Source organism: Phalacrocorax aristotelis, chromosome 3 (assembly GCF_949628215.1).
Source record: "Phalacrocorax aristotelis chromosome 3, bGulAri2.1, whole genome shotgun sequence".
Lineage (NCBI taxonomy): Eukaryota > Metazoa > Chordata > Aves > Suliformes > Phalacrocoracidae > Phalacrocorax > Phalacrocorax aristotelis.
This window is the reverse complement of record NC_134278.1, coordinates 119,675,397-119,691,769: the sequence shown is the minus strand read 5'-3', so window position 1 is coordinate 119,691,769 and position 16,373 is coordinate 119,675,397. Positions and strand designations below refer to the sequence as shown.

General features: G+C 44.9%; 1 protein-coding gene across 1 annotated transcript in view; it reads right to left on the bottom strand.

The window, feature by feature from the left end:
- The window catches only part of LOC142055414 (protein ELYS-like), a 41,395-nt gene extending 27,263 nt beyond the window's left edge, over positions 1-14,132 (bottom strand). Inside the window, exons 1-7 of the mRNA XM_075089349.1 lie at positions 14,012-14,132; positions 12,549-12,802; positions 8,596-8,776; positions 7,620-7,827; positions 6,199-6,315; positions 5,399-5,483; positions 1,081-1,231 (exon numbers count right to left, since the gene is read on the bottom strand). Of these exons, the coding sequence (XP_074945450.1) occupies positions 1,081-1,231; positions 5,399-5,483; positions 6,199-6,315; positions 7,620-7,827; positions 8,596-8,776; positions 12,549-12,802; positions 14,012-14,132 (1,117 nt within the window). The remainder of the gene's footprint in view (positions 1-1,080; positions 1,232-5,398; positions 5,484-6,198; positions 6,316-7,619; positions 7,828-8,595; positions 8,777-12,548; positions 12,803-14,011) is intronic.
- Between the last annotated feature and the right edge of the window lie 2,241 nt (positions 14,133-16,373).

Below are 16,373 nucleotides of genomic sequence, written 5' to 3'. Positions count from 1 at the left end.
TGTTTTGTTTGTTTGTTTTTATGTTGTTTTTTTTTTTTTAATTTTGCAGGTGGGGAAAATCCAAAGGTGTTTTTATTAGATTCTAACACACTGCTCCCTCAGCTACTCCTCATAAGCCTCATGCTCCAGATTCTTCACCAGCTTTGTTGCCCCTCTCTGGACACGCTCCAGCACTTGAACGTCCCTCTCGTACTGAGGGGCCCATAACAGAACACAGTACTCAAGGTGCGGCCTCACCAGTGCCAAGTACAGGGGAACAATCTAGTTCTGCTGGCCACACTACCAGCCAGGATGCTGTTGGCCTTCTTGGCCACCTGGGCACGCTGCTGGCTCATGTTCAGCCAGCTCTCGACCGACACCCCCAGGTCCTTCTCCACTGGGCAGCTTTCCAGCCACTCTTACCCCAGCCTGTAGCGTTGCATGGGGTTGTTGTGACCCAAGGGCAGGACCTGGCACTTGGCCTTGTTGAAACTCACCCAATTGGCCTCAGCCCAGTGATCCAGACTGTCCAGATCCCTCTGCAGAGCCTTCCGACCCTCGAGCAGACCAACACTCCCGCCCAGCTTGCTGTCGTCTACAAACCTACTGAGGGTGCACTCGGTCCCCTTGTCCACATCACTGATAAAGACATTAAAGAGAACTGGCCCCAGTGCTGAGCCCCGGAGAACACCGCTTGTGACCGGCCACCAACTAGATGCAGATGCACACATAGGTTTGAACAGGGGAAAAAAGGAAATTCAGGTAACATTCCTAGCAATGGAGGGGATGATCTCACTGTTCAAAGGAGACAGCTGGAGGAATAGAACGACCGACAAGCACTGTCCACATGACCTCACCACACATCACTACAGCATGTCAGCAAGCATAAAATGAAACGTATTTTTTCCTTTAAAGAAGTCCCACATCACTTAAACACCCAGTTTTTCTTTTTAGGTAAGCCCAAGCTTACCCAAGGTAGCCCAACAAGCTAGTCTATACAGACATTTAAGATTTGCAGACTCTGGGTACAGAACAGCATTCATTGCTTAGATTCCAGAACCATTTACTTTAGAACAGCCCAGCGCAGACATCAGAACAAACCTTCATTTACGCTATCTTCTCTGTCAACGTGGTTGCGAAATTTTTCTACAGTCTGACAGCTGAGTAATTTGGTATTGCTGGTCTGCCCTCTCAATGGAAAGACTCCACCTGGGAGATCTAAACTGTACCTTTCGTCACAGTATTCCAAGCCCTGGGGAAAAAATAAAAGAAGAGAGAAAAGGACATTTTGAGATAAAAACAGACATCGTACCCAAGTAGGAAAGAATGTATATATTTAACATAAATACGCATATTGTACCGTATCTCTCCCATGCGCTTATTTCTGATGGCAAAGAGAAACTACATCTGACATGCAGGAGAACTAAGTGTCAAATCATAACAGGTACGTTTGGCTGTAAAAGCTTTGCCCGTTTTCAAAACTTAGCGTTTCCCTAACTTGATTCAGTCCTACACGTGTTGTGCGGAATTCCTTGCAACACCGAGGTTTCTTTACCAGCCTAACTATTTATCTACATAGAGATACCTGAAATAATGCAATACATACGCATGCATGCAAAGCTCTTTGCTCCGTGACTTGATTACTGAGCTGATGCAGTTAGAGAAGTCACGGCACTACAGCAGCTAAAGCTCTCTTGAGAGGTATTACCTAGAGGCACACCACTAGAGTCAAAACACCTCCCTCTGTAGTAGCTGTGAGAGCTTCTTACTGATTAACAATCTTCTCCCAAACCACGTAAGCGCCTACCATCTCCTCCTCTAATCCTGTAAAGACCAATGGGTGAAATATCCCTCCGCTCCTTCACCAAGCACAGCCAGCCAACAGTAAAAGGGGAAAACAGGGAGGATGTGGGATGCACATGGGCAATGCATTTAGGATCATGATTACTACAGAGTCAGCAAACTACTTTGAGATATACAGAAGCATCAGCAGAATTGCGCTGAACCTCTAACACCACCATTTTCTAAGGAAGCATTAACTGAAATACTGTCTTTCCAAATACAGCATTCGGTCAAACGGTCTACCACACAATACATGGACATGTGGATTGCGGACAAACTCTGCAGCTCTACAATTAAAAAGAAAAAAGAATAAACCCAAACAGGAAAAAAAAAAAACCAACACAAAACTCAAAAAAACCCAAAAAGAAAAACAAAATTTTTAATTTTTACAGCTAGAAATTTCACGCTTAATTCACATATGAAGAGCCAGTCTCTCACAAAGCTGGGGCAGAGTTCAGGAAGGGGAGAATAATATCAAACAAGACAACCCCTGAAGCAAACTAGCCTATTTTAAATTTTCCACACCGGGCCAAGCAAATCTAAAATAAGGTCTGCCATACAGTGCAGTTCCTTAAGTAATGACTTTATTGACCCATAAAATATGAAGACACATTTCAAATGAGATGCGCTGCTCAGACTCGGATATGGAAGGAGAGACTGTACACTCTGTCCAGCCGCAAGCATTGTGTAGGACACAGGTAAACATGTGCTCCATGACCACGATGGGATGCACTGGTTTAGCAACTGCTGAGATGGTATAAAAAAAGGCCTTTGAAAGCATAGCTCAAACGCACTGGTAGATTAATTACTTGAACACAGGCTTGAACTAGCCTTGAATGCAATGGAAGCACAAGCTCGGTGCTCATTTATAAAAAGACAGCGCCACATGTTCCAGAAGTCCTATTTGTGATTCTTGCTACGATACAAAGTCAAAGGTGCGCTGTTTCACAGCCTCAAGCCTGATTCCTGGAAAGGAAAGCACTGCTGTAGGAGACAAGTCTTTCAAGCTCCTGTGAACTCTATTCAGTGAACAAGGATCAACAGTCGATTGCTCCTTGTTTGCTCAAACTCGGCCTGGCAAATGGGAACAACTCCTAAATTTTCTGCCATGGACAAGAAACTTGATTCAGCCAAGTCACGTAGGCAGGCAGCCATGTAGTACTGACCAGTCTGTGACTCCAGGGAAGTATTCTGAGCCTAAAAGTGTCCACTGTAGAGCACAGAACCTGCCCTAATACGCCTTTGGGGGTTTTGGGGCATTTGGGAGTTGTCTGGGGTTTGGTTTTTTTCCAGCAGTAGGTATTACCCAGTCGTGGTACGAAGCCACATTGGCGAGTGGCTCATCTGGAAGCTAGCTGAAGAAGCTGCCTTTTCTCCCCAGGGGGCACAGCTGCTCAGTTCTCTCTTCAACCTGTGATACTCACTCCGATAACTTTGGGTATTAAGCCCCCTGAGTTGGGTATTCAGCCTCCTGAGCTGGATGGCAGGGACAGAGCGCAGAATAAACCCCCCATAATCCAGCAGGAAGCAGATTACCATCTGCTGAGCCACCTGGACACTCCCAAGTCTGTGAGGTCAGATTGGGATCCACCCGAGAGTACCGAGGGAGATGCGGAGGAGCTTGCCAAGTCACACTCCATCGTTTGATCAGCAGTCCTGGTGAACAGGCGATGTCCCAGACTATTGGAGACTTGCCAATCTGATGCCCATCTGCAAGAAGGGCCAAGAGGAGGATCCAGGGAACTACAGGCCTGTCAGCCTGACCTCCGTAGTGGGGAAAATTATGAAGCGGTTCATCTTGAGTGAGCTCACCAAGCATGTGCAGGACAACCAGGGGATCAGGCCCAGTCAGCACGGCTTCATGAAAGGCAGGTCCTGCCCAACCAGCCTGATCTCCTTCTAGGACAGGGTGACCCGCCTAGTGGATGAGGGAAAGGCTGTGGGTGTTGTCTACCTGGACTTTAGCAAAGCCTTTGACACTGTCTCCCACAGCATCAACCTAGAGAAGCTGGTGGCTCATGGCTTGGACGGGTGTACTCTTCGATGGGTAAAAAACTGGCTGGATGGCCGAGCCCAGAGAGTTGTGGCAAACAGGCTGAAATCCAGCTGGCGACCAGACACAAGTGGTGTTCACTAGGGCTCAGTATTGGGGCCAGTCGTCTTCAATATCTTTATCAATGATCCCAATGGAGGATTGAGTGCACCCTCAGTAAGTTTGTAGATGACAGCAAGCTGGGCGGGAGTGTTGATCTGCTCGAGGGTCGGAAGGCTCTGCAGAGGGATCTGCACAGGCTGGATCGCTGGGCTGAGGCCAATTGGGTGAGTTTCAACAAGGCCAAGGGCCGGGTCCTGCCCTTGGGTCACAACAACCCCATGCAACGCTACAGGCTGGGGTAAGAGTGGCTGGAAAGCTGCCCAGTGGAGAAGGACCTGGGGGTGTCGGTTGAGAGCTGGCTGAACATGAGCCAGCAGCGTGCCCAGGTGGCCAAGAAGGCCAACAGCATCCTGGCTTGTATCAGGAATAGTGTGGCCAGCAAGCGTGCCCCTGTACTTGGCACTGGTGAGGCCGCACCTTGAGTGCTGGGCAGATGAGGAAGGGATGTTTGCAGATGAGGAAGGGCAAAGGTCAAAATTTAAGCTCATTCAACAAAATCAAAACCCACAGTCCCTATAAAAACAGAGTACCACGGTACAAGAATCACCCCTCTTTCATTCCATACCTGTTCAGCATATGCAAAAGTATCCAAACAGGAGGAAAGAATTGCTCTGAATTCGGATTACTTTCCCTCAAAAAGATTTTGCAAGGGCTTCAAGCATACTGCTGAACAGAAGTATATATTCTACAGATGCGTCTTAGATCTGTTACATATCTGAGATGTAACGATAGTTCCAACCAACTTTAAACACATCATCTTTGGAGCCACTTCTAAAAATTTACGCACACTCTTTTGAACCAAATCGTACCACTGTTTACTCTATTTACGTATTCCACTGGCTTGAAGAGTAGATTTCATAGGTAACCCAGCCAAAAAGTAGAGAGAGTTATCTTTATAGCGACTAACTTGCAGGACCAACACTTAAGAGACCCTCTAGGTACATTTCATTGGAAGTCCTGCTGACAGAGCTCAAAAGAAAACAAAAAGAGAAACCCGGAGATCAGAAAAGAATAAAGCTATGCGACCGTACTCTAAGAAAGGGAATCCGACAGAAGCTTATTCAAGTCTACAGTTTGGTTAAACAAAGCTATTCAAAGCCCCGTCTTCTCTTCCTACGTGCCATTAATTTGGCGTTTAAATGAAGAATAGTTTTATTTTTAAAAGCAGCGTCCTCTTCAGGAATTGAATTTGCACGAGCTCCTGGCAGGTGAGTGTAGTTGGAACAGGTGACACTGCAGTATAAAACGGTAGGACTTGTTTTCAAAAGGCACGGGCAAAGGCCATGCCCAAGACGACTCAGCAAAAGGTCATTTTTAGTCGTCTCTGAATTTTCACGGTAAATATTACCCCTGCCAACTTAACTGATACTCACTTGAGAGAAAATTACTCTTTTCATCCTCTCACATACGTGCGCCTCTTACCTCATACATGACTTGTCCTGATGCCAAGCGTTTTCTGTCACCGAATGCTAACTGCAACAGGTGTAAACTCACAACATCACCTTCACTGAAAAAGGTATAAATCATGAAATTTGGTTACAAGGCTGCTCTATAGTCCTCATTATCGTTTCATTAGGTCTAAATGGAAGTTTTCTTAATAGCACGCTCTTGCTCAAAAGAAAAACACCACCTCCCAAAACATGCTGATGAGCCGCATTTAGCCGCTAAAACACAAAGGAGGACATCTGGACACCAACAGCTTCTGGGGCAAAGGCTAACCCTACAATTTGAAAGCTTTCATACGTTGTACGATTGCCACTCCAGGAACAGCTGAGCTGCCAGGTGAGCTGGACGGGCTCATGAAGGCTAAAGCTGGCACAAGGTAACCGGCCATACTGTCACCTCCTGCTTTAGGGGCAGCAGACTGTTGTACCACCACGTTTACTGTTCCTCATCTGCAGCCTCAACTACTTCTGTGGGTCTTTTAAGACCGTCGTGTGATATCAAGCAAATCATGAAGCAGTCGTCAAGAAACAAAGGAAATCATTTCAGAATGCAAGCCCAAAGAGCCACTGTTGTTTTGCCTCCTTTCAGCAGGTAGGAACTGGTAGGTGCCTCTTCATGTCTGTTAAATCCTGTCAAAACTGCACTGGAAGCTCAACAGCTTCTGTACCTGAGAGACACTCCTGCACGGCCAAATAAAGCAAATATACGTGTGTCCACTGTATGTGAAAATATACATTAAAAAATAATTCCGTGGCTTAAAGCAAGTTTTTCTTCACCTTTCTTGAGTAGACTGAACAGCCCACAAGTAGCAACAATTGTGAGGATCGTTCTCAGGCTCTTGAAAAGTAACCGCATAGACAGGAATCCTTCCTCCTTCAAGCTGAGAGTGGTGCCTACAGGTTTAAACAAAAAAAAGTAAGAAAGACAGTAAGAAAAAGAAAAAGAAAAAGAAAGAAGGTGAGCCTACTGGCCCCGACTGTTTGTACAAGGGTAGAAGCATCCTCTGAGAAAAGAGCACCTTCCGTGCTTATCCTAAAAGTACAGAAGGTCATACTCCCACCTCAAACAAGTGAGTCAAGAAGCAACTACTTTTTATGCAGCAGGCAAGAGGCGAGGAAATTACTCTCCAGTGAGTGCGATGACCTGGGTTTATCTCCTCCTCTGCCTGAGGAGGACGAGGAACAGCAAAGATTACTTCAGCTGCCAGGCAAAAGACTCTTCCTACTGTTGTAGCCTGCTTCCACATCGAACTGAAAATGCAGCACATCTTCTGAACAAGTTTAAAGCAGCGCCAAACAGAAGTCGTCTCTCATTTCTTTACTTGGGCTACCTAAAGCATTTTTCTTCCAGACTTCAGAACCTTATTTGTACCTTTGCAATCTATTCTTGCCACCTAACTATTCCTCCACCGTCTATTTAGGCACCCAATAGTTTCCCAGGACTCACTGCAGATTGGCTTCAGTGAATGCCTATTGGAATCTGGTCAAATATTTCAAGCGAGGTTGCTCTTTGGAAGATTTAAAATAATCTAACTTTTCTCTTGCTTATAAACTAACATGACCCTTATTCTCATCTCCAAGTGTTCCAAGCAGACTGTCATTCACACGCATCGCTGCCTTGCAATGCGTTAATCCCCTCGTTCGGTCAAGGCTGACACGTAGGGAAGAATGTGTTTTCAGGCACAGATCAGCGATTGATCTTTCACGTCTCAGTAGGCTCAGCCTGGACACTTTAAAGAATATCATCATCAAAATCACATTATTAACATACTTGAGCCTTTCAATGTATGCCCTACTTGCAGGAACTGGTTCTGAAAAACAATTTTAAAATCTGTTTCATCAAAATACACACACTTCCCGCTTTCACTGAATACTACTGACAGAACAAACTGCCTTAGGGAAACCGCTTCTATCACTTCCTAGCTGCTTAACATAACCCAAAGCAGCATGCTTTCCACAATTCCTCAACCAACAGGCACATTAAGGAAAACAATCCTAGTCCACTGGGGAGACAGCAGGCCACCTAACCCACGTATGACTGAATCGTTATTCCAGAGGAGGATTTCTAAGCATTCCAAGATTACGCTCAGCATTTCCATCCCTGATAAAGCTCCTTTTCAATTAACGCACTTCCTCCTTAAGCAAAGCATTGAGACCCCTGCACCTCCAGGCATCACCAAGTGCAAAGACCTACTTACTCCCTCTTCAAAGTTTTCATATTCCAGAGTGACAGGTAGCCATCTGAAAAACCCGCAACAAGCTGATTGCTTCTGCTGATGTAGCACAGGGTTGATATGGCTGTTCCTGAAGGGTTTTGGAGTTGAAAACAGAGATGTCTCCCTTCTCTGGTCACAGTTTCTCTTCTCTGCGGAACTTCAGCCGGAATTCTAGTGACAACTTCTAGATCTACGCACACAAAACCACGCAATAAATTAATGTGTTATGCCACTTAGGTTGCATTTTAAGCACTGACGTGACATCGTGTACTACCTAATTCTACTGGCCCAGGCAAGATACCCGTTAATGCAACACACTGCTTGCTGCTTCCCTTTTGTAGATATTCAAAGAACATCAGAACTCTCCGACTGGACAGGTATTCTCGCCCGTATTTCAAAACCAGGTAAAAGTGTAACCTTCATGGACAAATTATTCCCGGACTCTGCAGATCAGGAGTTTCGGCCTCATGAGGAAACTACCGAAGCCACTGTTGTAATAGACAAAACAGCGCATGCAAACGGATCACAAATTAGGAGCTGTCATTCAACCAAATGCATGGTTTTTGATAAGTCAGGTTCGGTTTCAAGAACAAGCCTAAAATTTGCCCCAAGTCAATTAACAGAAGCAGAAGAACATTCCCAAGAAACAGGGCACGTCCCACACAACTTCCGATCAGGCGGCTGCACTGACTCGGATGGTAAAATTCTTACACTTCACTGGCAAGAATCGTAGTGACATGGGGATCCTGGGGGAAGGGGAGGAATTTTTAACACTAGAAGGAGTATTAAGCCACTCCCATTTTTAATCCGTTCAGGACTATACGATGTCAAACTACCACCTGTAATCAGTAGTCATAAATGTCTGCACGCCACTATCTTCAAAGTGGGAGGCATACTGTTTGCCTAAAGACACGAGTTTTCTTACTTTTACATTCAAGTTGACAAACTGCAAGCTTACCTGAGGCTTCTACTTCATTCTGACTGCAAGACAGATCATCCAAACAAAGGTCAACCACAAGCAGATGACCGACATCCGTAGCCACTGCTGCCACTCCAAAGAGCCTTCGCAGAGTCTGATGGAGGTGCTGAGTGCTCACACTGGCTCCGCCGTGATTCGTTATGGGCTCTATAGCTGTTACCTACAGGAAAACTACAAGTTAGTATTTCAGCTCTTTGACAAGCTAAACAGAAATCACTCAAAAGGGAAGCCAGAATTAGCCCATCAGAAACAAGAAAGTCAATACAGGATCGTAAGACTTCAAAACAAAGCATTGCTTCCAATTCTATCACAACAAAAAAAAAAAAAGAAAAAAAAAGCCCTGTACAAAAATCCGTTCCTGCCTACCGTTTACTAGATTTCTTACAGTTATTTAACTGAGTTAACTTCAGCTTCAGTGGTGCACTCTATTATTGCAGCTTACCAACTTCCATTTCCTACTTAGAAACCATTAACTCTAAGAAAACACAGAAAATCAGGTACATGCACAAAACTCTAGCGTATTTAAGGGACTTAAGTAAGAAAGGCTAAATCTCGTCTCCCACTGCTCGCAGCCCATCAGCACCGGGATACAGTCTACGCCTTCTTTGCCAAGCAGGGATCAGGGTAAATCATGGCCCTAAGTCAGACGAGGCAGCGGTCGAGTTGCACAGCAGACACCCCATTTCCAAGGGAAGGAAATATTTTTAGAAAGCGTTGTTGGGAGACACCAGCTTAGCAAAACTTACGCCGGCCCTCGGGTAGAATAAGAAGAGCAACCAGGTAAAGCAAAAGAGTTGTAAATGCACACCAGGACTTTCACAAATGTGAACACAAATTTTAAAAGCCAACCGAGAACAGCGGCAAAAAGAACAGCAGCTTGTTCGGTGAAACGCTAACTCCAAATGAGCAGAAGCGCACGCTACCCTTTAACATGCAAAGCAGTCTGCATGCAGCTTTATTACAAGGTCTTTAGTAAAACAGACCTTTCAGCACCTGCAGCACCTCCCAGGACAACACTGGCTGCTATAGCAGAGATACAAGCCCACAAAGCCTCCTGCACTAAAGCTAGTCAACAAAAGAACACAGGCTATCCTTTAGCCTTCTTGCAAAACACAACACAAACAGGAAGCTTTACATCAACCACAAAGCTTTACATGAAAATAAAACAGAGAAGTGAGCATCACAAGGTATCCATTTTTTATATATATATATATTGGTTTTTCCCCCCAGAGGTGGGGGAAAATAGCTAAACCCCTAAGCCCCCAGGTTTTCTCCTCTCCCACATCAAGCACTTGCGATGACTACCCTGCCTGGCAGTCTACTCCAGAATTTACCTTTCATCTTGGCTACAAGAATCCTAATCTTAGAAGTGCCCAGAGGAATCCAGACAACTTCATTTTGTTTCAGATCTCCTATAAATCAAATTACATTTCCCATCTTCTCTGCTACTCAAAGGACTACCAAAAGCGCTCTCATTGTTTGAATTCTTGCTGCTCCAAGTCTTGACGACGGTTATGAGGAAAACAGAAATACTGCCCGTATCTTGCTGCAGAATTAGCCAGAATTTACCCCGTTCTAACACTTCAATCTTCCACGTAGAATCTCCTGAAACTGCATATTTTTCCACTGCGCTATGCACTGGCTTTGCGTATTCTCCTAGACTACTGCCAACTCATTCTGGGCATGAACAAAGACACCTTGTCTCAGCTCACTGAATCTGAATGCTACCCTTCTGCCCCATACAAACCAGGGAAATTGGGGAAAATACCGTCCCATAGTTCTGAAGCATACAACCATTATCAACCAATTTAATAGAATTAATGCTTTCAATTCAGATTTGCTTTTACGAGAAGCCAATTCAAATAATACTCCACTAACTTTTTCAGTTTCCTGATGCATTTCACATGTATATCCAGAGGACAGTTAGAGATGCTCCCACAAAAAAAGTCAACCGAACAACAAACACCCCCCGCCCCACCCCAAAACTTTCCTTCTAAGCTTGTGAGTTGGGTTTGTTTAATCTCATTCCTTTACTCTCTGAATGACTACACATCTACTCTTACACTGACAGGCAGTCATACAGTCACTATAAATGCCCCCTATTGATCCACCAAGGGCTTGACACCTTGCACCAGAATCACTCTAAGTTGGTGTTAACCTGTCCACAGCGTTAGCTCCCCACAGAAGATATACCCACACGGAAAAGACTCCAGAAATCAAGGTGCTCATTAAAGCCTTAACGCACTAACGACAAGAACTGCAGAAAGTGATGTTAAGGCTACACCTGCATTTTACTCTTAAAAATAATCAGCATGAAAATCAGAGAAACATTCAGGCAGATTCAAAACCCGTGTTACGTGATGCATCTATTTGGAAGGATGAGATACAGGATACCTTCAAAACGTACAGACAGTGGCCAAGTGCCAGGTTTATCTGCTTGGCCTTGCTTACCCTTACTGCCACTGACAACTTGGAAGTTAACAGTCCAACGAGCAATACCTGTCTCCTGTCGATGCTGATCTAACTAATCTAACAGCAAAAAGATAGGGAGCCAAATGAAAGCAACAGGCCAAGCGTGCCTGTACTCAAGGGCATTCATCAGGGCATAAGAGCAAAAATTCAGACAAGCTTTGGTTTTCTTCCAAAGTTCATAGCCTTTAGCCCACAACAGCCCACCTTTCCCCCCAAGGCTCCTTCCTATTTTCTCCTGAACCACTTTTTTTCTAGTCTAGAAAAACTCCCTAAGACAACTGAGAGTTATAACTACATTCTATTTCAAACCCCTTCGGTAGGCACGGATTCAAGATGTGACATGATCCCTCTTCACCTTTCCTTCTCCTCTTCCCAGATTACTTAGATTTCTTGCCATTTTTCACAAACATAATTTACTTACGGATTGTACGCTCGTGTCAGCACGCAGCTTGCCTTTCCACCTAAAACTCTAACGTTCACCAAGAGGATCATCAAACCAACACAGCAGAGCACCAGCCCAGCTCATCTCTCCAGAAATCGCCACCATACAAATGTTTAATACCAGTAATCACGCTGTAGCATTGCAAACAAGCAAAACTCCACCTGTATGCTAGCAAGTCAAACCAAATCACCTCATGGAAGGCTGAGTAATAAGGAAGTATTTATTTGTTGCAGATTCTAAGGTGATAAAAATAGGGGGAATCTTGATGTTCCATTAACTTACGCTGATTCTTGTCTACATGCAGATAATGAGCCGGGGGGGGGCGTGACATCAGCTGAGTTTATGGGCTACAGAAGACAGGAAAAAGTAGTAACCTTACACCAGTGTATCCCAACTACACTAACACAATAGTCAATAGGCAGAGTTTCAAGGATTTCAGGCTGAAAGGCGACCTCCTAACCATCGATCAGGTAACTCACTAAAGGCTCTTTTTCCCTATCCTAAGTCAACAGAAAAATGTGTTCTGCTCTGAAGTCACCTGCTACCTAGTCTGAGACCCAGGAGAACGTGTCAGTCACTTACAGCACAACCATGGAAGCCTGAGGTATTTTAGAGACCGTATTTCTGACATAAATTAACCTTTTAGGACATGTGTGCTGCAGACACCTGAAAGGGAGGGGTTGGGGGGGGATAGGGGTCTTTTTCACTCGGGCCAAAAAAAAAAGATAGCTTTCAAGGCCTTTTTGTGGAACCGGAGAATTAGGTAACTCTGTGCTTTACCATAAAACCAGAAAACTTGTTTTACTGTTGGTAAACTCAAAAGATAATGGTACCGTTAAGCCCACGATTTTACACCAAGGCGCTCTCGACTGCGCACTCTGAAGCGACAGCAGTATGCTGATGCAATATAGCAAAAATACCTCCTAACAAAGAGACGCTCCAAAGCTCTTCCTGAAACAGCATTATGCAGCGCCGAACGACAGAAAGGCTTCGTTTCTCCCGTTAAACAAACACCTACCCGCCCTGGAAGAACAACCGCTTTAACCACTCTTGATATTCCAAGGTCGTACAGGCAGAGAACACTTCCCTCTGCTTCCTCCAAGCCCACCAGCAGTCCAGTTCTCTTCTGCCAGGAGAACTCCTTTACCACACGAACGGTGGGAGGCTGTTCATTTACTCCGCTGAAACGGTACGCAGAGAGACGCTCTCCTGTCACAGAGTTCACTACCTCAAGCTGAGGACCACACGCCAACCATGCCAGGCCATTTCTCCCTGGAAGAGGAAACAAAGCGGACTAAAGTAAATGCCCAGCTAAACACTGAAAACAACGGGAAAAGCACAGTCGCTGCCCCTTCTCTTACTGCAATAAAAGTACCTAACAGATTTACCTAATTCTCGTCAACTACTGGAAGTCACCCACTGAAATCTTCAAGCGATACATCTTAACATTAACCACCTTATTGTTTTGCATTTGTACTTGTCGTTCCTGCACTGAAGAATTCTCATTGTTAGGGATAAAGATTGCAGTACATTGATCTGTACTCTTTATACCATATTCGGCTTGGGTTTGCTAGAAATCATCTCAATACATACGGGAATCCAAGCCTCCAAGCACACTTCAGAAATAACAAATCTAAGCCAATTCATTCCTAGGTTATTAATTTAGCTTGACGCATGCCTGCTTTGGGCAGGGATTTGGACTTCCACAAGGAATCTTCTTCAAACGGGCACTGCAGGAGTCAAATTGAACTTTCACACATGCTGATTACAGACAGAATTTAACACGTTTTGTTTCACTGAACTACTGCCAACCCAAAGGAAGTAGTAACTCCATTGCTGCACTTGCAGTCAGGTAGAGAGACCCTACATGGTCCCAACCGAAGCCTGGACACCCAGACAGGCACCCAGCTCTACGTTCAGATCACCTAGAGAGTCAGCTACCTAATCTGCTTAGCCACTTTCAGCAACTCTCTCTGGATACTCATCTGCATCCTATGAAACGCTTTGGAAATCTGGCTGCAGCGCTTAACGCTGCTATCTCTCCTCTCCCTTCTGCTTTTGTTCCATCTAGAAAAGAAAAAGCAGCGGGGTTTACCTCTCTCACATTGTAGAAGAACCATTTCTGCCTGTGATGTTACGATGGTGCAAATAAATACGGCCCAAAACAACACTACTACTTTTTGGGAAACTGCCTCTTATTGAATTAGGAATTGAGGAGGGCTCACTGGCTCAGCATGCTCAGGGGAATTATTTTCATAGCACACGACTGGCACAGGCTGCTCTAGTTTCAAAGTTTAACTACACTGATGTTTCAATATGAGCATTTTTCATAGTTAAAACATCCTTCCTGCTCTCTTGAAACCTGATGCACCTGAACAGCACCAACCACACACAGCTGATACTATGACCCTACAATACTTCAGGTAACCTCCAGGCAACAACACCTCGATACCAAAACCAAGGGTAAAGGAAAATGCTCACCTCCAGAAATCTTCCCACGCAGCACAGAATCGAGAGTTCTCTCATCTTCCCCAAGCGCCTGAACAGTGACCTCTGGAAACCGCAGCAGGCTGCTCGTTACCTGAGCCGTTAGGTCTTGCATTCTTCACTGTAAATAAAGAAAATAATGCAAAAATAGGCGCAAGTCAGCCATCAGCATTTTTCAGATTGACAGAAGTTTCATCAGGAGGCAGCGAATAATCTCCTCTCCATCTCCTGTAGCTCTTTTCCTTAAAGAAACGGCACTCAGGACAGTTTTGGATCTCAGAGCAGAGCAGAAGGAGACTCCTTTGCTTTTCTCATGCCGATGAGATCACCAACAAAAAGTGGCACGGCGGTGTTGACAGGATAAAGGGCAGGAACCACCCCGCCCCCAATACTCTGAGTTCACGCCTACTCACATAGGTGAGCAAGAGGCGATCTGAGAAAAATCATATTTTAAAAAGCTTCTCAGTAACAGGCATACATTTCCGCCTGCCCTTTCCCTTGATTTTATCCTTTATTCCTCCTTGTCCTTTGTCTCCTAGTAGATTTCACGCCCCATTTATGCCTAGTTCACTTCTTGCATGTTTAGTTTGAACACGAAGGAATACGATGTTCTTGACTACCTTCATTCTCAAACTCTTCCACAAAAGGTACTGTTGATATTTTCACATCACAAGCAATACAGACCTTCATAGCTCATCAATTAGACGGTAGTTCTCCATACACTTACGATGTCACCCTAAGAGAGCACTTTAAACATTGATGGCTTTCTACACTTAAAGCCTCCCTCGTATTCCTTACTCCAGTCCTCTCCTTCCTATTGCCTGTCCTTGTCACATCTCTGCAGTAGCTTGCAAAAATTTCTGGCCCTTGCAGACAGCTCCCGCACTTCTGGAGGTGCTCCAGAAGCGGGCGCCTAAATAGAGATATTCCATGCACATGGAAATACAAACTACTTCCAGTAACTCTGTTTTGCAAGTTCTGAAATGGTTAGTGGAAAAGCCTCTGGAAGGCAAGGCAGATTTAGTCAATTACCTTGTTCAAATCGCACTGCTTTCTTCATGAAATCTCAAAAGGAAGTTTTTAAACGTAGTTCACTATGCCTGGCTGTTACACGCGCTGACCAACTCAGGCGTCACGCAGAACCCTTACCCCGTGCTACAAAGCAGTACAGCCAGCCACTTAAACACGCACGCAAAGCAGGTTGTGTTACCTGTACCGTACACGTACTCCTGCAAAGGTTTATGATTGCTTCTTCCAGAGTGCAGCAATAACCTATTTTCCTTACAGCACAGGAGGTTACAGCTAGCTCTGACGACTAGACTCTGGGAGCAACACAAAGTTATTAAAGGGACAAGCTTAGAAATACATGCAATTTATACAAATTGTACTTCTGTGCAGAAGGACTGTGCTCAAAACGCCGGGCACTGGAATCTACTATACTTCAAGTCACACACACTGCAACTATTTGAGAATACGGTCCAGTATCTTCTGCCAGCATGAAAACGACGAGCGCGTGAAACACAGGACGTGGAGTCAGGGTCCCGCACGAGGCACATGTCAGCATTTTGATGCAAGTACTTCGTGATCGCTGACAGAATATATTACTCTAGTAGCAAGACAGTTTTAAGAAAACGAGTGAACAAGTATCTTCCAGTAGGGCAGGTAAGAGCATTCAGGAAAACTCCTCAACTGCATACTCTCCCTGGGTCGTCCCGAGTCACCCCGCCTTTGCCGCTGCCTGCGCGGACAGGCCAAGAGCACAGAACTTTGCGTGGACAAACTGGAAGGCAAATTTTAAGGTACCCTAGACTGGGGAGGTTTGAGTTTGAAAACAAACCACTCACCGCTCCAAACTCCCCACCAAATCAGAAATTCTTCTTCTCTGGTGGAAAGCTCACACCTTGACACAGTTGTAGTCCTGTCCACAGCACACATCAAATGTGCTTACCAGACCAATACCACCAATAAGAACCATCAAATAAGTAACCCTCTGACACCTGGACCGTTCATGTGACCTTAAATTTAATCACAATGCAGTTATTAACTGCGTATAAAAGCATGGGAAAATGCCGGCGCATCAGGCATGCCCTGGTATCCTGTAGTAAGCCAAGGGGCATTTCAGACATTTTATTTTCTAGGCATCTGCCTTGGCAATATGGAACTAGGAAGATAAAAGCCATAATAAATTACGAACAATATAGATACTGATCTGCTTATTAGTTTGTTGTACTTGCATCATTCTGCTAAGTTAAACCAAGGATTACTGGGAAACCAGAACAGTGGGAAGATAGAGATAGGTTAAAGGCACGAGGCCTCTCCTTTAACGGGTATATCCAACACTAACTGCATTTCTGCT